Here is a 21,356-nt window from a genome sequence, read left to right on the forward strand (position 1 = left end):
TTATAATTAACCATTCATTCATATCTCTATTGTTTCTCAAACAATAAACAATTTTAGTAACACGTCTTTTCAATTACTAAAATAAATCTTATTTAATCCCATTACAATAAGATATCAATATTCTCTCTCACAAATGAATTGTTCAATTTTAAGGAATTGATCAACTTGTATCATCATACAATTAATCAACTTTACAGATAAGGGCATCATCCTTTAGGTGTGACCTTAAGGGATCAATGACCACCACCACCCCCCACGAAAGAACGTCAAACTCTAGCAAGCCAATCGTTACCGATTAATGTTGATCAGGTGACTATAAAATGAATCATCCCTTACGTATTCTTAAAATGAGATTTAAACATGTGATCAATATGATCGACAATTGTGATCGCATTATTGTCGGAGGACACATATTCCAACAATAGCATCCCACACCCATTTTGCAACACTACAATCACGGAATAAGTGTAAAGACGACTCAGAATGAGAATGACAAAAATAACAAAAAGAAGACTCACCTCTAGTTCGAGCTGCTATATTATCCAAAGTTGATAAGGCTCCGCTACACAGTTGCCAGAAGAATAGCTTAATGCGAGGCCAAACTCGAACCTTCCACAACCGGTTCCACAGCCACCTCTCCCTTTCCCAATTCGAAGGACCCCCGCGTCATCATCATCCCCAACCAAGCTCGCATACGCTGTTTTAACAGAGTACTCACCATCACGCTCCAAGCTCCAGAACCACGCGTCTCTCGGCCCATTAGAGCTGAGACGAATATTACGGATGCGTTGTGCCTCAAAAGGCAAAAAGAAGTGTGCAAGATCCTCCTCGTTCCAATCCTTGCCATTCGGTGTGATCAAATCCGCCACCCTCAAATTTTCATTACCCCGTCCGCATGGTGAGATCACCAACCCATTACTGCTCAAATCGACCCAAGCCTGCCCCCACACTCTCGTGTCACAACCGTCTCCAATTCTTCGCCTCAACCCACGCTCCAAAACATGCCGAGCCCCCACGATACTCCGCCAAGTATAACTTGGCCTCTGACCCACCTCCGCATCCATAAACGAACTCGACTTATAATATCTGGCCTTCATCACCCGTGCCCAAAGACATTCAGGCTTGACAACAAGACGCCATGCTTGTTTCCCAAGGAGTGCATCATTGAAGACCTCAAAGTCACGAAACCCAAGGCCCCCATTGCACTTAGGCCGGCACAACTGTTTCCAAGCAACCCACAAAATGCCCCTCTTCCCTTCCTCATGTCCCCACCAAAAATGCGAGACCATCGATCAGAGAACATTACAGAAATTCGTCGGAATTTTGAACATACTCATCACATAGGTAGGGAGTGAATTGGCCACAACCTTTATAAGAACCTCCCTACCAGCCCTCGACAATATTTTCCCGCACCATCCCTGTAAACGTTTGCTTAGCTTGTCACGAAGGATATCAGTAAGAACCTTTTTGGAACGACCCACAACCGTTGGCAAGCCTAAGTACTTCTCCTGTGTCTCAACCTCTCGCACACCAAGCTGGGCAAGCACCCTATCCCTCTTAGCTCGTGGGACCCCTCTACTAAAGGACATTGTTGTCTTCTCCAAGCTAATCGACTGGCCCGAAGCAGCTTCGTATCTTCGTAAGATGTTTGACACCTCCACTGCTTCATCCTCCTCTGCTCTCACAAAGAATATACTATCGTCTGCGAAAAACAGGTGAGAAATAGTTGGGGCAGTGCTCGATATTCGCAACCCATGAATAGACCTGTGCTCTATAGCTCGCCGCATTTGGTTTGATAAAGCTTCGGCACAATGAATAAATAGATACGACGATAGGGGATCACCCTGTCGTAACCCTCACTCTGGTCTAAACTCATCCGTCTGAACTCCATTAATTAACACCGAAAAGGATACAGAAGAAACACACGCCATAGCACGAGCAATCCAGCCGCGATCAAAGTTCATAATCTTGAGCACTCTCCTGAGAAACCTCCATTCGACCCTATCATAAGCCTTCGCCATATCCAGCTTAACCGCCATAAAGCCATCGACGTGCCTCAAATTCTTCATATGGTGAAACATTTCAAAAGCTATGAGCACATTATCAGTGATCAACCGTCCGGGAGTAAAAGCACTTTGGTTTTCAGAGACGATATCACCAAGAAAAACCTTCAGTCTATTAGCTAGGACTTTTGAGACGAGCTTATATACCACATTACATAAACTAATTGGTCTAAAATCCCTAATTTTATCCGGCTCTTTCTTTTTCGAGATTAAGACTATATTAGTTTTATTAAACTCCCCTGGGTCCAGTTCACCTCTCAGGATACCTAACACGGTTTTGACGACGTCAGTGCCGATAATATGCCAAAAGGATTGAAAGAATAATGCATTCATACCATCCGGTCCCGTCGCCTTCAGAGGGTGCATTTGATTTAAGACATCAACAACCTCCTCCTCATTATATTCGGACCGTAGGCCAACATTCATTCGGTCTTGTACCCGCCCCTCCATCCCCACTAGCACCTCGTCAAAATGAGACGGTTGTGACAATGTGAACAATTGTTGGAAATAAGTCGTAGCCACAGCCGCAACCTCGTCATGCCCAGCTCGCTCCACACCCGAATCATCAACAAGCCTCCCTATATAGTTCTTCCTCTTCCTTTCTCCCGCCCTTGTGTGAAAGAATTTAGTATTACGATCGCCCTCATGTAACCACAACGCTCTAGACCGTTGCCTCCAATACTGCTCTTCTTGGCGCCGTAAAGCCGCTATTTCAGACACAAGCTTCTTTCTTTTTCGAACCACTTCCTCTGATCGATCACCTTCAGCTAACTGGGTTAGCTGCTTGCCTTTGCGCTCAATCATGTAACCAATTTTCCTTATGCTAGTCTTCTTCCAAGCTTGCAACTCCCGAGCATAACATTTAATCGCTTCACCCAGCACCCCCCCGCCTTTACTAACCCCACATCTAACGGCATCCTCACATCCTTCTTCGCCAATCCATATCTGCTCGAACTTGAAATTCTTCTTTACCTCCACACCCGTTACTCTTTTGTCAAAAAGCAATTTGATGGGGGCATGGTCCGACCACTCCCGCGTTAGATGTATGAGCTTAGCATAAGGAAAAATATCAAACCACGAACTCTTACCCATTGCTCTATCGATCATTTTCTGCCTATTAGCCTCCCCTGCTTGTCCATTATCCCATGTGAATTGGTACCCCTCCCACCCCACATCTTTCAGCCCACAATCATCTACAGCTGATTGGAAATTGTTCATCTGCCATTGTGCTCTGCTTCCTCTTTTCATCTCGGTCGAAAAAAGAATCTCATTGAAATCACCCACGCACAACCATGGTAGCTCGGATTGCCCGCTAAGGAGGCGCAACAACTCCCACGATAAGTGCCTATCAGTGACCGCCGGCCACCCGTAGAACCCCGTCACTTTCCACTCCCTCTCACCCTCACGGACCACATCATCGATATGGTGGACTGAGGCCGATTTAAAATTGCAGTCAACTTCTTTCTTCCATAAAAGAGCAAGTCCTCCCGTTCTCCAAATGCTATCCACCTCAACCCCAAAATACCCATCCAATTTTTCCCGAACCCTCCGCATCTCATGACCACACAACTTCGTCTCACACAAGAAAAGTATGGCCGGGGCTTCCTTTCGCACCAAGGCACGAAGATTATTTACAGCGTCGGGGTTGCCCAAGCCCCGACAATTAAGGCTTAGAAGATTCATTGGGCCCGGCGGGGTTGAGTGTCCTCAACCTCTGCCTCGGATATAAAGACGTCCCCGTCAGTAGTAACCTTTAATTTCTTTCCTCCCACTGCCATAAGCTCCTCCTCACGTGCTCTTTTCCCTCCCTCCGGCATCACTTCCCCACGGTGCTTCTGTATTACCTCCCTTGCCATCCTAGTCCATTTTTTGGACCCTAATCCAGGGCCTTGAACCTCCCCCAACAAATTACCCCTACCGCCATCATCATAAACCCCGTGCTCAGATTGAGCAAGTCCCAGGTCAGAGCTCACTACCTCCTGCACCTCACTCACCATCCTCGCCCTTTCCCCCTCTCCCAACAGCTCCCCCTTCTGTCCCTGCTCAGCCTTATCCCCCTGGGAATTAGCATCATGGCACACCTCCTCTCCCTACAAGGAATTCATATTCATCATCCCCATAGCCAGCCCCTCCTCTTTAGTTCGATGCAACCCAGCAAGCCCCCCCCCCCCTTTCTTCATCTTCAAATCAATGGCGATAGCTTGCTTGGAGTTTATCAATCATAGCAGCAATATCCATCTCCCTATTGCTCCTCCCCTCCACCTCAAACACAGTGTTTAAGTCCCTCCTAGCACGCCCTGGTCCCTCAGCCGAAGGTTTAGTCACCTTCCACGGAGAGGCACGCAGCCATTCACCAAACCTCAACTCACCCTCGTCGTACGGTCCATCGTCACAGTCCTTCTCGCCATGCCCTATCAACCCACACCCGTAGCAATAAAGTGGTAATCTCTCGTATTTGACATCAAAGTTTACCACCCTTCCTCCCCTCATCTTAATAGGCACTGTAGATTTCAATGGTTCACGGACATCATGCAACACCCTTATTCGTACAGCTTCTATCGATCTCACTAATAGGCCCAACATCCCTCGCAATATAGGTTCCTAACTAACGACGCCCCTATCTTTTGTAAATTCGACTCACTTGACCGCCCAACAATTGGTAGGTCGTAGACCCGTGTCCAAATAGGGAAGAAGAAGAGAGGTACGTCAGTAAGTTTACCTTCCCGGTTCGGCTCGTTGAAGCACCATAGAAACTTATCGAAGTGCCATGGTTGACCCTCCAAAACCCTAGCTTTATCACGTTCCGTTCCAAATCGAAAAACAAATATTTTCTCCTTGATATCAATCGCATTCCCTATCATTGGCTTTGAGGGATTCCACAACCTAATCATTGATTCAATCGCAGCCTTCGCATGAATTGATTTAGTCGCCCAAATTTTTCCAACCAGGAGCAATTGTTCGTTCCCACGCCTCTCATCAAAACCTTCCTCCCACTCGGAACCCCTCCTTCATCTGAAATAAATTCCCCCACCGGTTGCTTCCCTGCTCGAATTTGGTCTCGCGTTGAACTACCTACCTGGCCCTGCATAGAAGAAAACAAAGCAAACAAAGAATACTAGCAAAAGAAAACAAACCCACGATCGAAATCGTGAGTAGAGCCTCGAACTAGAGGATCGACGCTATGAGGAAGATAGACGAAAAAACCCTAGGAGACTCTAGACTTTTTGTTTCAAACTTTCTGATAAACTTATGGGGTTGATTTGCTACATTTATAAGATAAACGTATAGGGGTGATTTGCTATATTACCCCTAATTTTCTATTGGTTGGGTTTCATGTCCTATGCCAATTATGTTTTTTCCTCATATATCATATTACAACAGCGAATTGAATTTCCTAATTAAAAAGCAATGCATTGTAGATTTGTAGTTGAAATGAATTGAACCGAACTGAATTGAATTATGGAATTTGAATTGATCGTAAAAACAAAAATAACTTAGAGGATCTAAATTGAATGAAACTAATTGAACTTATAGTATTTGAGTTGAACTGAACTTACATGAACCTAATTGGAAGTAAATTGGAAATAAGTCTAAAAGACCGAATCTAAGTTGTACAAAGCAAAACTTTAGACTAGGAAAATACGATCATGAGATGTGAATTTAAAAGTTTACGATAATTATAAAATCAATAAAAAAGGTTATGAGGAGAAATAAAACGGAAACCCTTTACTACCTTCATTATTGGTTTTAAACACGTAAACAGTGACAAAATAATAATGCCTAATAACTAGCCCAAAACTACCCCACCACCACCACCACCACCGTCAGCGCCACCACCCTTGCAACATCTTATAACCAATATCGACGACGATGAATGGGTGTTTTTGGTATATGGGGTGGTTGTGGATTTCAATGGGTGAGGGGGTCGATGGGGGAGAAGAGGGGTGACCCCGACTAGTAATGGATCGTGCAATGAACAACCTTATCAGACCGTTTCTCAAAAGAGTGAGACAAATACTTGAAATCCGATGCTAACTTAATAAGTTTTTTAGGTTTAGGAATCTTCACGAAATTTGAGATATTAATGAGTTATAATGAATCAGACCCCAAAATAATTAACTTGACACCATCTACCTTGCCATCGTCAACCCCAACACCACCACTTTCGGCCGTAGAGCATCAACAAACAATAACCCATTATTGCCTCATTCTTCTCCCAATATCACCTAGATGATCCTGAATTACCACAATTGCGGTCATCAAAAGTAGTTTTCTCAAACATGAAAACAATATACAATATATGATATGTGAAAAATCTCATTTTAAATTTTCAAAAATAAAGTGTGAGAAGTGTAAAAAATAAAACACAAATCATCCCCTTAAACTAAAAGAATAAGAAAACTGAAAATTTTTCCGCCTAAATGCTTTTAACTAGAAATTGGGCCTAACTTTATTTAGATATGTATTGGACCTAATATATAGTCTTTATGTGTCAAAGTATCTTATCAAACACCGTAACTTTTATAGTTGGGCCAAATTTATTTTATTCATTATTATCTCATTAGTCAAATATATGTATTTTAAATGTCGTAAATTTTCTATTTAAAACATATGCATATTTTACTCATATTATTAAAATCTGTGTGTGCTTTTCACTTTTTTATTCTTTAAATTTTTTTTACTCCGTTTAAATTGTTACTCTGTATATTGTAACAAAAGTTACAAAAATAGTTATATGCTTCAAATGCGTAAAAATAAGCATAAGTTTTTGTAATTAAACTAACAATCTTCTTTTTTTTTAATCATAAACTTATTCTGAGTAAAAATGTAAAATTCGTTCTATTTTAATTCTTAGTATTTTTACACATTAACAATTGTAGATAATTAAAAATAAAATTCAAAGTTTATTTATATATTATTATTAGCTTTAATTATTAAGTTCTCTACACATGACATTCTAAAATACCGTGCATTCGCACGGGCACTATACTAGTCTTATATATATATATATATATATATATATATATATATATATATAACTGGGTTGAAACGCTGTGGATGCGCCACGTGTCCTATATAGCCTTAATGACAAGCATTAATTACAGCGAATCATTCAATATGGGCATAATAAATGCTGTATAAATCTCAGCAAAATATTAGTTATAGTTTAATAAATTTATTATAAAATTACATAAAAAAAATTACGGTAATTTGACTCTAAATTTAGTAAAAAATTATTTTTGATAAAAATTATAAAATGTAAATAATTACGTTCATTGCGAAAAATGCTTTCAATTGAGTATAATTTTGATTATATTTACTGAAATATTTTGATATTTTACATTTACGTAAATTTTTTTTTAAGAAAGTTATAAAACTTAGACCATTAAATCTGGTAAGAAAAATATATTTGGGAGAGTCATTGTATTTATTAAAAATAGAACTTAAAGAAAACTACTAAGTTACAAGTTTTTATAGTGTGACAATGAAAAAAATTATATTGCGAGAAATTGAATACATGTGAGATTTTGATAGGTTTAAATAGTGTGATAAGGAGTATGTATGTACACAGTAACACATTGATCGCGGGTATATTTAAATAATCAAAATAAAAGTAATGATTATTAAGTAATATAGTATTATAAACGCCATGAAAAAGTAGAAAACACGTACATTTTTCTTTAATATCTTCAATAAAATATGTATGCGTCAACTCCGTCAAGTATAAAATATTGATTATGATTAACTAAATACTCCCTCCGTCTAGGTCAATTGTTGTTCTTTGATTTTGGCACAAAGACCAAGGAAAGAGGAGGGGACCAATAACTAAATGAAAAGTGGAACAAATTGAATGAGAATGATCAAATTACTCATCAAGTTCATTCTTAAAAGAGAAAGGACAACAAATGACTGAGATACCCCAAAATGGAAAAGGACAACAAATGACCGGGATAGAGGGAGTATTACTTTTAGTTAAATATTTTATTTGTTATCTTTTAAATACTTTGAAGTTAAACCTAAAAAAAATATTTGAGAAAGTTCAACCTATTTTATTTACAGGTAATTTATTAAACATCATTGTATAAAAATAATATAATTGATAGTTGTTTAAAAAACAAAAGGTGTAAATTTCTTATAGACGTGTTTGACACATAAGCACCTGCAGCACACAATCAAAAGAATTGAATAAGTTGAGTTTGGACGCTATATGTTTGATACATAAATATCACACGTTATACATAAAAAAATATAAATTGCATAAAATTATATTCACATCATTTTGAACAAATATTAACTGGTTCGGGACATAATGTATTGTTAAATAATATAATGTGAGAGCTTAATGTTCATCGTTGCGTTATTCAAGTTTAATTAGGTTCACCAATAAATGGCAATTTTTGTAAAATGAAAAAAATAGACAAGGACAATATGGTAATTTCACAACTAAAAAACTTACTGAAAATGGAAAGGGGGAAGAAAATCCACAAATACTATCTTACAACCAGTTGTATAGTAGCATTGTACAACCGCCTCAAAGTTGTTGAGCTCTCACACAAAGTTGTTGAGCTATTTTACAAGTTATTGAGCTATTTTACTAAGTTATTGAGCTTAATAATTATTCTGTTAAGTTCAATAATTTTGTACCACAACTCGACAATTTTGTTAATAGAACTCGACAACTTTATAATAAAGCTCAACTACATTAAATAGGTTGTATATACAACCAGTTGTATTAACTAAAGAAAATCCGACTAGCTTCGAAAATGAAAGAGGGAAGAAATAAGCGACTAGGAAGGAGTATGATATTAGATAAGTAACAAATTTATTTATAAAATATTTATCATGCATAATTAATTATCACTTATTAGTTTTAATAATTAAAATTGTATGTATTTTATTTTGAAACATTAAAGTTAAACCTAAAAAAAATTAATTTGAGAAAAATTAATTTATTTTTATTTCTAAGTAAAAATATTAAAGATTATATATGAATTATATTATTTTTCTTCAATTAAAATAATAAAATTTTAAAATAGGCCGCGCGGATTCTTGTATACAAGTACAATAAAACCGTGTTACAAAACACAAGTTAAATAAAAAGTCATAACCCTGCTCGGCAGCTATAAATAAGAAGTGAGAAATAACAAACTTCCATTCCAACATACACAAATACAATCACAACCCCGCCGCTCATTCACGCAATTCCACCATCAAAACCACCATGAGCTCCAAGGTAGAGTCTGATAATGGCGACAATACCAACACCAATACAAGCGAATTATGCGAAGAGTGTAAAACTGTAAAGTTCAAATACAAATGCCCTGCTTGCTCTCGCCGTACTTGTAGTCTCACCTGTGTCAAATCCCATAAAAAATCCTCTGGTTGTACCGGCAAAAGGGATGCTACTGTTTTCGTCCCGCTTTCTCAATTTGACGATTCTACCCTTGTCTCTGGTATTTTCCCCTCTTTTCTCTCTTAAAAAGTTTCAATCTTTTCATGTTTCATTGTTGTTGTTTTTCGAGTTAGTTTTGCTTAAGTCCGTCTTTTAACTTTACCACATAGTCGCTATAGACCCTTTTAAATTAGCTACATATCGTGGTGACATGTATAATTGTTTACCTTTGATTAGTATTCTCTCCGTCCCAATCATTTGTTTACCTTTGATTAAAAAAACCCTCACAGAGATTGAAAAAGGTAAACAAATGATTGGAACGGAGAGAGTATATTATTTGATTCTGCAATCAGTCTCTCTTGGCTGCTAACATATAGAAAAGGTCCTGTATGTTCTTTATCGTGCCATTTGCAGGAGCCTTTGAGACACTAGATTGATGTTATGTAGGAGCTGGATTTTGATTAGGTCCAAGGCAATTTGGCATTTGTGTACTGTCTCCTATGATACTATGATACTGTTGTTGGATTTGGTTTTCTGTTTTCGGGATAGTAGTGATTTACTGTGGTTGGTTCAGATTATAATTTGCTGGAAGATATTAAAAGAGTAGCCGAGTCTTCCCAGAGAATGCGCACGCAGCTATGTGCATATTATCAGCATAGGTTACCTAGGCATCTTCAAGCTCTTCAAAATGCTGCTACAAGAAGAAGAACAAGGATTCGGTTTTACCCTCCTGGGATGTCTAAGAGACAAAAGAATCAAACTCGCTTTATTTCAAAGTAATATTTTCTTCATTCTAAATGCATTAAACAGACGTATTTGGATACTTCTGTTTTTAATTATTTTATATGATTTTCATTCTGCATGCTTGTTAGAAGTTTAGAATGCGGTAGTTTTTGGTTATGTAATTAGGCCGTATATGCAACAGTGGTTGATTGCACAAATAAAGGCATACTACTATTCTAGTGGTGTTTGGAAAGCAGTTAGGATGTACGACACCTTAGGGCTTACGTTGATTGAGGGTAATTGTTAAAGCGATAATGGAGGCAAAAAACAAACGAAAGTGGGTGGTTGCGGTGGTGGTGTTAGTGGTGGATAGAGGAAGGAGATGAACGGAGGGTAATAGATATCTAAGGCAGTTTATAGTTCTCTTCTTCTTCCCTTTATTAACCCAATCAATTCCCTTCTTTTATCCTTTTATTTTGATTTGCCTTGCCTTAAAATAGTTATTCTATACTCAAGTGAACTATTTGTCATTTAATTTTATCTTAATGTCGTCTATCACCATACATAATCGGTCATGACTAGGTGTTATGATCAATTTGGTGAGTCATATAATTCCATGGTCTTTTCAGTTTCAGACGAGCGGTCTAAAATTGACTCTTGATTACTGTTTCTACGTCTTATCAATTTCTGCAGGCCCAAATCTATTAAATGGACTATAGAATGGCGATTTCATTCAACAGATATTTCTTTGCTCGAACACATGTGAGTGGCTTCTCCATCTTATCTTTATCAAAAAATACCAACAACATATGACTGCAGTTTGATAATGAATCCATCTTATGCAAAATGACTCAAACCCAAAGCTATTCCAACGTTCTTCAGGGTGAACGAAAACTCAACATTGCGCTCTGTAGTGGGAAAGCATTTACAACCTAGCCCATGGAGGAATAAGCTGAGGAGATTCGCTGAAGAAACAGTTGATAATCTCAAGTGTTACATTCGAATAAATCAACAGGTTTGGAATCTTTTATTTATCATAGTTGTCCTTGGATGATCTTTGTTGATAATCTCGAGTCATGATAATTTCTTGAAGCTCTTTTTTTACTTCTTTTTTTTATCACAGTACGCCAATTCGTCCTACCGTGAACTTGATTTGGATACTCCACTAAGGGAACTTTTTTCGGGTTTAGTCATCTTGGAATACCCTATTATTCACATTTTTCTTCCTGCGGACCCCTGCAATTTTAAAGTTGTACAAGATGTGAAGCGCACTTTAACAGAGGTCAAGTCTAAAGAACCGATCACAGAAGATACATCAAGCCCTTTGGTTATTTGCTCTAAGGAGGAAGAAATAGTAGAAGATGAATCTCCAGAGCCTAAGATTTTCGATTTTCTTGACAAATCAATTAAAGAATTATCCAAGAACTCTCCAACCAAGGAACATGTAACTGAAGCAAAAATAGTAGAAGATGAATTTCCAGAGCCTAAGATTTTCGATTTTCTTGACAAATCAATCAAAGAATTACCCAAGGATTCGCCAACCAAGGAACATGTACCTGAAGCAAAAGATGTTCAGCGCAGTACAGAAGTAGAAATGTTGGACTCGAGCATAGATGATTTTGATTTCGACCAAGAGTTGATCGATGCATATTCATTGCTCATGGAACAGGGTAACCCGGATAACTTTATTGATTACAACCGAGAAATTGATGCAGGGGAACGTTTAAATGCTGATGTATTCTTTGCGGATTTGGAGGAATTAGAGGAAGGGGAGATTCCTAGTTCTGATTAGTTACCCTCCATTGGTATTCCTTCTAAATTTTGTTCTGTAAGTTGTGGCTCTGAGATCTTCTATACGCAGTTTTGTTTCAAAAAAATTGGTAGATGTGAATGTAGTGCAGCGTTCTTCCCTAAACATTGTACTCAAATCATCTCACTTCCGTTGTTGAGATTTGGTCAGTATTCGAGACAGGCAAGACAAGGGTCAAGGGGTAAATCCCTTCCTCCCTAGACCTATTTGTAGGGAATCGACATAGATTTGATTAAGACAGATGAACCATATATGAACGAGTTGATTCTTTCGGTTTGAGTGATTACAAGCTTGGTCAGGATTTCATTCCCCTCAAATTTACGAAGTGTAAGCTTATAACAAATGAGGATTAGCTCTGTACTGTCTCATGGTACGAGATTATCTTTTCTGATTAATTGCAATAAATGATATTCGGAGTAATAAACTCGAAGTTGCTTGTTATCAAACCATTCCTACAAAATACTGTAGAACATACATACTCCGTACTAATTATTAAGCAAATTAAGTAGCAGAACATAGATACTCCAAACTCCAAATTAAAGACTTAATATCTAATTATTAACTAAAACTAGACTTATTAATATCCAACTATGTTAGCAACTTAAGCAGTATCAGTGTCGGTCAACGTGCCAAGCCAGGTTGGTGGGAGCATCCCAGTCTGCTCATTTACAGTCTTCATAAGTGGTGGTAGCATACTATATATCCCAGCTATGTCCTTCATTGAGCCACCAGAGCCGCTTCCTCCGCTCAAACCGGCCCCACCCAGTCCTGACGACCAGACACTGATCTTAGGCTGCAAACCCTGAACAGCATTAGCATTGATCTTAGCCATCTCTTGGTAAACACCAGAGTTGATCATCATGTAGTCCCTTAGAGCAGGGTAGTTTCCATCAAGAGACTTAAGAAGGGTAGAAACGTAAAATCCTTGCGCCTGAGCTAAGGCCACGATACCCTCTGCCTCCTTCTTTTTGGCATAGACTTCAGCATCGGCTTGTTGCTGACGCGAATAGAATGACGCTTCTGCTTCCGCCTTTGTTCCCTCAGCTTGCATCTGCTTCTCATATAAAACTGCATCTGATTCTTTCTGGTTGTTGTACAGATTCCTGTTCGCTTCCTGGACCTTGATGTCATATTCAACAGTAGCCTTACTGAGAAGCTCGGCCCTAAGTTTCTCGGTCCTAGAGATAGCATTCTTCTTCTCCACCTCACTCTGCAGCTCAGCCTCTCGAATGGCTACGGCCTTCATGGCCTCGACCTCTGCAAGCTGAGCAGACTGGGCCCACCCAGCCTTCTGAGCCAATAATGCAGCATTGGCTTTCGCCACGTCAGCTTCCTTTTGGTTCTCAAAAATCTTAACTTCACTTTGGACTTTGATTTCTTCCTTCTTTCCTTCTCCTTGCCTTTGTGTAGCAATAATCTTAGTCTCAGCATCGATTTTCGCAGCGTTTTGTGTTGTTTGGCCTTCCCTCAGCTTTGCTCCAATCTCTCCTTTCATTCTTGCTTCAGACACATCTATCTTAGCCTGATTAGCAGCATCCATCTGAGTCTTCTGACCCAAATAAGAAAAATATTCGTGACCCGGAACATCAACAAGCTGCTTAACATTAGCATTATAAATTTTCAAACCAAATTGGTTCAACTCCAACTGCACCTTATCAAAAACCTCCTTCTTAAATTCCTTAGTCCCTTTAAATATCTCCTCCATCGTCATGGAAGCAGCGAGTACACGGGTTTCACCCTCAATGATCCCCTGTACGAGTTCATTCACGTGCTTCGAGTGCATCTTGTGAGGGGACATGAGTTTTGCGTACAAGATAAGTGACGCGTCATCCTCGACTTTCGGTCCAATAGTGAAAACTGCAGGGAGCAGGAAGGGGAGTTTCTCCGCACTCATTGCTTGAACTTGAAACGTGTAGTTTTCAGGGGAGACGACTACGCGTACGTAGCGTTGGCCAGGGAGGATTAAGGCCTTTTTAGCGAGCTTAATGTCGGTGATTTTCCATCCTGTTATGGCTATATATTCTGACGGTCCTGCAACTACGTAATATGGTACTGGCGCCATTGTTGTTAATGGTTTTCTTCTGCTTGTTTTTTTGTGGGTAAATAATGAGAACACATGAGACGTATATTTATAGCCTAAGATAGACTCCTTACCTTCACCTAAATTAGGAGGAGACCATATTATTATCAAATACGGAGTACTACTCTCCTGATATCATAACAATAATCATACTGTATTATAGTAATAAGAGATAATATGAGACTCCATGGTTGATTGAATACCGACTACTCAAATTACTAATTATATTGAAAGACCGTCTCACACCGGTCATACTAAATAATCAAACGGGTACGCAGCAATAAAATTATAGTTTTATACAACCATTTCATCCCTGCCTATTAATTCAAATTTGTTCTACATTTTTTTTTTTTTTTGATAAGGTAAGAAAACTCAAATTTGTTCTAGACGATAGTCCTAGAATCTAACGGTTATTGCATACTAAAACAAAATGATAAGCTGTAGCCAAGTTTAAATACTAAAAACGTATTCATAGCAAATCAAAACCGGTAACCATGTAAATACTAAGGACGTAAACAAAATTGTTACTATATTGTCTCATACAGAGTTCAACATATTCCAGAAGCAAATAAAGCGGGCACAAAACCGTTTAGCTATATACTTCTGTATGCACACGATAAAAGTTTTGCTTGATCCAAATGTGACCACAAAGACGCTCTTTTTACGAGCTCTATTGTTATCAATTAACGTAATTATCATTATTATTTTTTCTCGTTAACCATTTTTCGTGACAAGACCAAATACAAACGAAAGTGAACGAAATCTAGCCGCCAGTTTAAAAGTGAACCTATACGCCATCAGCCATGAACAATTATTATTAGGAAGGCAAAAATAGGGAAATACAAGGTAGCAGTTTGACAGCAAGAGTCACGAAGATGCCTTTTCAGTCACAAGAAACACGAACAATCGTCTCTCGTATAACTTTTGTAATTGTATTTCCACTACCCCACATGATCAAAGTTTACTCATCAAGTCATCAATGAAACACCAAGTATCTGCCTAGGATTAAGGATCAGCATTGTGCCATCCCTTAGTGCAAGGTGGAATGCTCATGAACTCATCGAATTCCTTTACATGAACATCGCAACAGTTCCACTGCAAGCCAAGAAAGCCGCTCATTAGCATTTAAAATCAGCACAAACACAAAAGTATAGCACATCAAGGTGTATATAGGCATCTCACCCCTCTCATCCTGTCGTGAAAAACAGCAGGCCCTGGGTGGTAGTTGCATGCATTTTCATGATTATCGATCTCCTTAAAAGTTTGTCCACATCCTTTGTTCTTACATGTTTGAGGCTCATTTATACCGACTATTTTTCGTGGTGGAGCATTGACAATAACAGGCTCTTCAGAGACAACCGTAGTCACTTGCGTATCGACTGGCTTAGGGTTTGGATTTGACACTGAAATGGACATGTGGAACACACAGATCAAGATTAAAAAAATATGTTCCTTTTGCAATCCCAAACAGTAAGCTACACAAGTACACAACATGTTCATATTCCACAGCAACGTCAAACTAGTTACTAACGTGCTGCATGCTTAAGAAACAGGGGAAAGGCAAAAAAATAATACTACCTCCATTTAATTCTTTTTGTCCCGATATGATTTTGGCGGTCAATCAATGTGAACTTTGTCTATTAGTTTCTTTAAAAACAAAGTAATGCAAAAATACAAAGAAAAACTTGTCATAATTATTTTTGTTTTGATACAAATATTGTTGTATCATCATTTTATAAAAGGTGGTAACTATTGCATATTAGGATAAAATATTTGTCTAATAAGTTGATGTCTATTGACCAATACAGACTACTGGGGACAATATAAATGGGATGGATCATGGATGTAGATAACTAAGGGCAGAAAGATAGCAATACCATGGTCTGAGCAAAAGAATCCCTGTTTGCACCTTGAGCAAGTTTCTTTTGATGAGGCAGTTGTGGTATTGGTTATGACTGGAGTTGGGGCAGGAGTGGGGTTTCGCGGAGCTGCTTTCGTTATCACTGGCTTCTCAGTCGTGTGTTTACCAGTTTTGCATCTTCAGTGAGAAAACGGTATCAATAATTGGAAACCAAAATTAAGTAAAAACACTGCAAATAAAGTTAATGAGTTCTAAATTTACTTCTCTCTGATAATACTCCGCTTCAAAATAATTAGAGGTCGTGGAAACATTCAACATACCCTGGAATTTCTAAAAACAAGCTAAAGTCATGACTCCTTTTCTTGCAACAACTCCATTGTTTCATTCCATCATGAAATAGAGGCTGAAACACATTAAATATTAGGCTTATGAGTGGAAATATAATAAAAAGCAATCATGATAGAGCAGAGGAATAATCACTAGAAAAGAAAAACAAGCCTGAAACAGTATGAAGAAGGAAAAGGGTGGAAAGTTTGTGACATACTCCCTGATAGACAAAGGCCAATCCAATGCGTCCAATGTACATCATGCAACGACAAAGAAGAAACATCAATCAGCTTAAGTATAATTTACATGTCAAGCAATTGATAAAGTCAACTAAATTGAAATGAAAGCAGTGATAAATAAAATCTACAAAAGTAGTGCCGCAAGAATAAAGAAAGGCCATCATCTGATGCTTTTAACATCTCTGCGGCAATTAGAATTTGCAAGTCTGATGAGCAATATCAGCCAGCTAAACTACAATGTCTTTTATAGCATACAATTCCAGGATCATTTAGGACAAAGAAAAGGTAATAAGGAGGATATACAATCATGCTCTGAAGACACGTTAGAGGCTGAATGTGAAAGCAATTGAAGAAAGCAGCCTTCACCATAAACTCATAAAGAGTATTTATAGGTTTCCACTTCCAACATTCTAATGCACCCGTATACTTTAATTAGGCCAGTCCTATGCACTTGGAACATATACTAGTTTGTTGCTGGAGACGAAACCATTTCAACATCGTCAGTTCATGCCTAGTGTTACATGGATGTCACTGACACAAACACCATTCTTCAAGTGTTAAAACAAAGCATTAGCAAATGTAACAATTACTACGAAAGAATGATGTTAACTGAGTTTATGGGTGGTTGATAATTTAATCTCCTCATAAATATATAGGAGAACTATTCTTGGTGAGAGATTATCGATCAGCACCACATGATGATTCTTTACATCATCATACTTTTCCCATTCCTTCATAGTTTCTTGAGCTTCATTGGGTGTACAAGGGGAGCTAAACGCATTCAATTCATTACAACAATTCACACACATCCTACCATTCATTCCAAACGACTAACGTATTAATCACAGGCTCATACTCAAGTCCTAAGCTATCACTCAGCACTAGTACGGCAACCACCTTTTCTCAGTCACCTGCCTCTGATTTTCATACCACGGCCACCATCGTGGTAAACTGGTAAATGGTCGTGAATCGCAGTAGTGCATTTAATGGTGAGGCTTGTTTCTTATCTCCCACATAAACTTCATCAGTTAGTACCGATTTAGCGGTTTAATTAGCCTTGCGTAGGTCATGTATGCAACCAAATATCAGCTGTATTGCTCAAATATTGCACCTAATTTTATCCGTCAAAACTCAAATATCGACTATTTTAGAAGCCTATGCATAGCGGAAAACATCATCTAGTAGCAAATTTGAATTCAAATCATGGTTAATAAGACCCCACGAGAAACCGACAAAGCCGATATTCCTAACAACTAAATACAAATGCAAATTCCTCCCACACATCAAGAAGGCTCCAACATGTTCATTATCCTAGTTTATTCCTCTAAATCAAAACGTGGACACACGTAGGTGTTCCTTCAAGTAAGGCCACCAACATTCGCAATATTAACAACAGCGAAATTGCGAAAACAATGCTCAAACATTATCATCCTAGCTCAACCACGTGAATAATCCATAACTTAATCCTAAAAACGAACTACTACACAAGTCAAACAGATAATCAATCATATCTACAAGTTGATACGCTACATAGCATGAGTTATCGTATTTTCATAACAAGAGAAAACAGCGAATTGAAGGTTGAAATTAGGAGAAATTAAGCAGATCTATCAACAACAAAAGAAGATTAAGCAATAAATTAACAGCAAAATTGAAGAGTGAAGAGAGAAATATCGGCCAGCTAAACTACAATATCTTTTAAAGCATGCAATTCAAGGATCATTTAGGATAAGAAAGGTAATAGGATGGTCATACACTCATGCTCAGAAGAAAATATTTTGAGGCTACTAGTAAATAGAGATCTTTCTATCAAGAAAATGGCAGAATGTGAAGCACTTGAAGCAAGCAGCCTTCGCCATGAACTCATAAAGTATATTGATAGGTTATCCTATTTTCACAAGTAACCTTAGTAGAGATTATAGGCTTCCATTTCCAACTTTCTAAAATACACGGATACTTTAATTAGGCCAGTAACATGTTTTGAGTCCAATTCACTCGGAACATATACTAGTTAGATACTGGACACCAAACCATTGCAACATTGTTAGTTAGTGCCTAATGTTAAATGTATGTCACTAACACAAACATCATTGTTCGTGTCTAAAAACAAAGCATTAGCAATGACTATGAAAGAATGATGTGAACTGAATTTTATGGGTCGTTGATCATTTACTCTCACAAATAGATATGAGAAGTATTCTTGGTAGAATTTGATGATCACCGTCACTAGATGATTATTTTCATCACCATAGTTCTCCCCTCCGTTCATATCTTCTTGAGCTTAATGGAGTGCAATTGTGCAAAAGGGGAGCTAAACTTGTCCAATTCACTACGACAATTTACATACATACTACATTCATTACAGACGACTAGTATATTAATGTTAAATACTCTCCTGATCACATATCGCGCCCAATCTTATTCGATACATTTCAACTATTTTTAGAAGCTTTATACCTAACGAAACACATCATGTCGTAACAAAGTTGAGCTCAAAATGTTGAAGCCGATACTTTAACGCTAAAATTTCCTAACTAACTACAAATGCAAATTCCTCCAACACATTCAAGACGGCTCGAACATTTCCATTATTCTAGTTACTTCCTCTAAATCAAAATGTAGAACGAGACCACCAGCATTCGCAATACTAACAGCGAAATAGCAAAAACAATGCTCAAACCGTATCATCTTAGCTCAACGACATGATTAATTCATAACGGAGTCCTGAAAACGAACTACTGTATTACACAAGTCAAACAGATAATCAATCATATACAAAAGTTGATACACTACTTAAACCGCGAATTGAAGTTTGAAATTAGGATAAATTAAGCAGATCGATCAATAATAAACCTAATTAAACAAGAAATTAACAGCAAAATTGAAGAGCGAAGAGAAAAGAGAGAGATTACGGAGTCGTGAAAGCGGCAAGAACCTTCTGGATTATCGTCGAGAGTGAAGGTAGCGTCGCAACCGATTCTCTGACATCGAAGCATCGTTACTTGCTCTGTCTCTCTCTCTCTCTCTCTCTCTCTCTCTCTCTCTCTCTCTCTTTTCTTCACTCTTTCTCGATTGTTCTTTGCTTCGAATTCCTAGCGTAATCACAGTTTCTAATTTCTAAGCTTTTGAGCGGCGGTTGTGGCCTTGTGGCCTTGTGTGTAGACTGTCAATTGACAAACGGGGCTTTCGAGTTCCGGTATGGCCCGTATGGGTCACTCGGTATCTATGTACTCCCTCCATTCAACTCCACTCTGCAAATATTTTTTTTCGTCTATTCAACTTTACTTTGTATGTTTCCTTATTTGGCTAAGAAAATGATCATTCTATACTTATTGAAAATCTATATTTACAAAAAATGTCATCCATACCCCCACAATAATCAACATAAACTCCACATTTATATTTTTTAAATATTTTTAACCTCTCCATTCTCTTTCCCTATGTACTTTTAATAGTTTTTTTAATCCGCTCCTTAATACTCGTGCAAAAAGCAAACTTGCAAAGTGGAGTTGAATGAAGGGAGTAACTAATTGGCGTTTTTTTAAAGGTAAAAAAACTAGATTGATTCTTTGCGATGTGATTAACATATCTCATCCTTTCGGATGAGTGAGGTAAGTTGAAGCCATCGGCTTTCAAACCACCTCGAAAGAGTTGGGCATGAATGTCCAATAGAAGTCATAAAGTCAGCAATCTTATTGGCTTCAAAGAAACAATGTTTAGTTATTACTTCATCGAAACAATGAGTGTCTAGTTTCACATCTTTTATAATACTAGAGATTTCCCAAGGGATTTGCCAAGTACTTTGAGATTAATAATCCTCTACAATTAACTTTGAGATTCTTAAGAATGTAGCTGCTGAAATGTCTTTTTTTAAAGCGAGAGTTTCCGTAACAAGAATATTATTGGATCTGCACTTTTTTGTTCTTAACAAAATGACATTACCATTATGATCTCTTATACAATATCCTAAAGCAACTTTATTGCCTTCTATTCTCGACCCGTCAAAATTTAGCTTTAGGAAACTTTTTCTAGGTTTGTCCCACCAGATTTCTCCTTACTAGAATTGATTCTAGTTGAATTGTCTTTTTTGGGGTTGTTGAGGTCCTTATGTTCAGTCTCAATCCAGATCTTAATGCTATTATTACACAAAGTAATAAGTTTGCTGAAAGATAACATGCATTCCACCAAATAAAAATCTTAATGAAATCATCTTTTTTTTTTTTTTTTGAGAAATAATGAAATCATCTTTTGGAACTAAGTCTTTCAGATAATTGAGTTTCATTACAAAACTTTGACTTGCAATATTATTATAATTTGACAAAAAATTGTTATAACTAATAATGTTCATATCTTGAATAACAGACCCAATAAAGAGACATTTGTAAAAGAAATGATCTTTGTGTTTCGATAGGATAGTTGCATAAAACACAATGAGGTGGGACACTAATATGACTCTTGAGTAGCCTACCTTTCGTTGGGAGGCCATCAACACAAGCATTCCAAAGAAAAAAATTTAACTTTGGAGGAATATCCAGTTTCCAAATCTACTGAAATTCACATTTCTCAAGAGTTTGATCGAACAAACCTTGCGCTTCCATCCACGAACAACCCCCCAAAGGAGGGTATCTGGAATATCATTTTGTGGCAGTGGAATGTTAGTAATCTGATTTACAATATCATTATTCACTAAAGTGGATAATTTACAAACATCCCATTATTTATCAGCTGTTATAAGATCTTTAACCAAAAGATTAAGATCACGGTTACTGTCATCATCATCCATACTGCTAGTAAGTGGGTGAGAAAAAAACCCAATTATCAGACCAAAAGTTAATGTTGACACCATTATCTACCTGCCAT

The 21,356-nt window shown here is 37.8% G+C and overlaps 5 protein-coding genes across 7 annotated transcripts; 1 reads left to right on the forward strand and 4 right to left on the reverse strand.

Moving 5' to 3' along the window:
- Positions 1–1,292: 1,292 nt before the first annotated feature.
- On the reverse strand, positions 1,293–1,787 carry LOC141620759 (uncharacterized). Its single transcript, XM_074437548.1, has one exon. It carries the CDS (start codon positions 1,785–1,787, stop codon positions 1,293–1,295), a length of 495 nt encoding a protein of 164 aa, XP_074293649.1.
- Positions 1,788–1,856: 69 nt separating this feature from the next.
- On the reverse strand, positions 1,857–3,617 carry LOC141620760 (uncharacterized). The gene has a single exon (XM_074437549.1). The coding sequence runs from the start codon at positions 3,615–3,617 to the stop codon at positions 1,857–1,859; it is 1,761 nt and encodes a 586-aa protein (XP_074293650.1).
- A 5,581-nt stretch (positions 3,618–9,198) lies between these two features.
- On the forward strand, positions 9,199–12,273 carry LOC141618259 (uncharacterized). Its single transcript, XM_074435361.1, has 5 exons — positions 9,199–9,517; positions 10,031–10,232; positions 10,873–10,941; positions 11,062–11,194; positions 11,303–12,273. Exons 1-5 carry the CDS (start codon positions 9,286–9,288, stop codon positions 11,969–11,971), a joined length of 1,305 nt encoding a protein of 434 aa, XP_074291462.1. The 5' UTR covers positions 9,199–9,285; the 3' UTR covers positions 11,972–12,273.
- A 176-nt stretch (positions 12,274–12,449) lies between these two features.
- On the reverse strand, positions 12,450–14,105 carry LOC141618258 (flotillin-like protein 3). Its single transcript, XM_074435360.1, has one exon. It carries the CDS (start codon positions 14,049–14,051, stop codon positions 12,591–12,593), a length of 1,461 nt encoding a protein of 486 aa, XP_074291461.1. The 5' UTR covers positions 14,052–14,105; the 3' UTR covers positions 12,450–12,590.
- Positions 14,106–14,843: 738 nt separating this feature from the next.
- Positions 14,844–19,668, reverse strand: LOC141618260 (cysteine and histidine-rich domain-containing protein RAR1). Of its 3 annotated transcripts, none has more exons than XM_074435362.1 (5): positions 19,409–19,668; positions 16,251–16,333; positions 15,947–16,107; positions 15,252–15,472; positions 14,844–15,164 (listed from the first exon to the last, which is right to left on the reverse strand). In XM_074435362.1, the coding sequence occupies exons 1-5, from the start codon at positions 19,490–19,492 to the stop codon at positions 15,075–15,077; spliced, it is 639 nt and encodes a 212-aa protein (XP_074291463.1). In that variant the 5' UTR covers positions 19,493–19,668; the 3' UTR covers positions 14,844–15,074. The 3 variants fall into 3 exon arrangements, with proteins under 3 accessions (XP_074291463.1, XP_074291464.1, XP_074291465.1); XM_074435363.1 differs by having other exon boundaries at positions 16,475–19,634; XM_074435364.1 differs by having other exon boundaries at positions 16,429–19,593.
- Between the last annotated feature and the right edge of the window lie 1,688 nt (positions 19,669–21,356).

The sequence above is a fragment of the Silene latifolia genome, chromosome X (genome assembly GCF_048544455.1).
Source record: "Silene latifolia isolate original U9 population chromosome X, ASM4854445v1, whole genome shotgun sequence".
In the NCBI taxonomy this organism is placed as follows: domain Eukaryota; kingdom Viridiplantae; phylum Streptophyta; class Magnoliopsida; order Caryophyllales; family Caryophyllaceae; genus Silene; species Silene latifolia.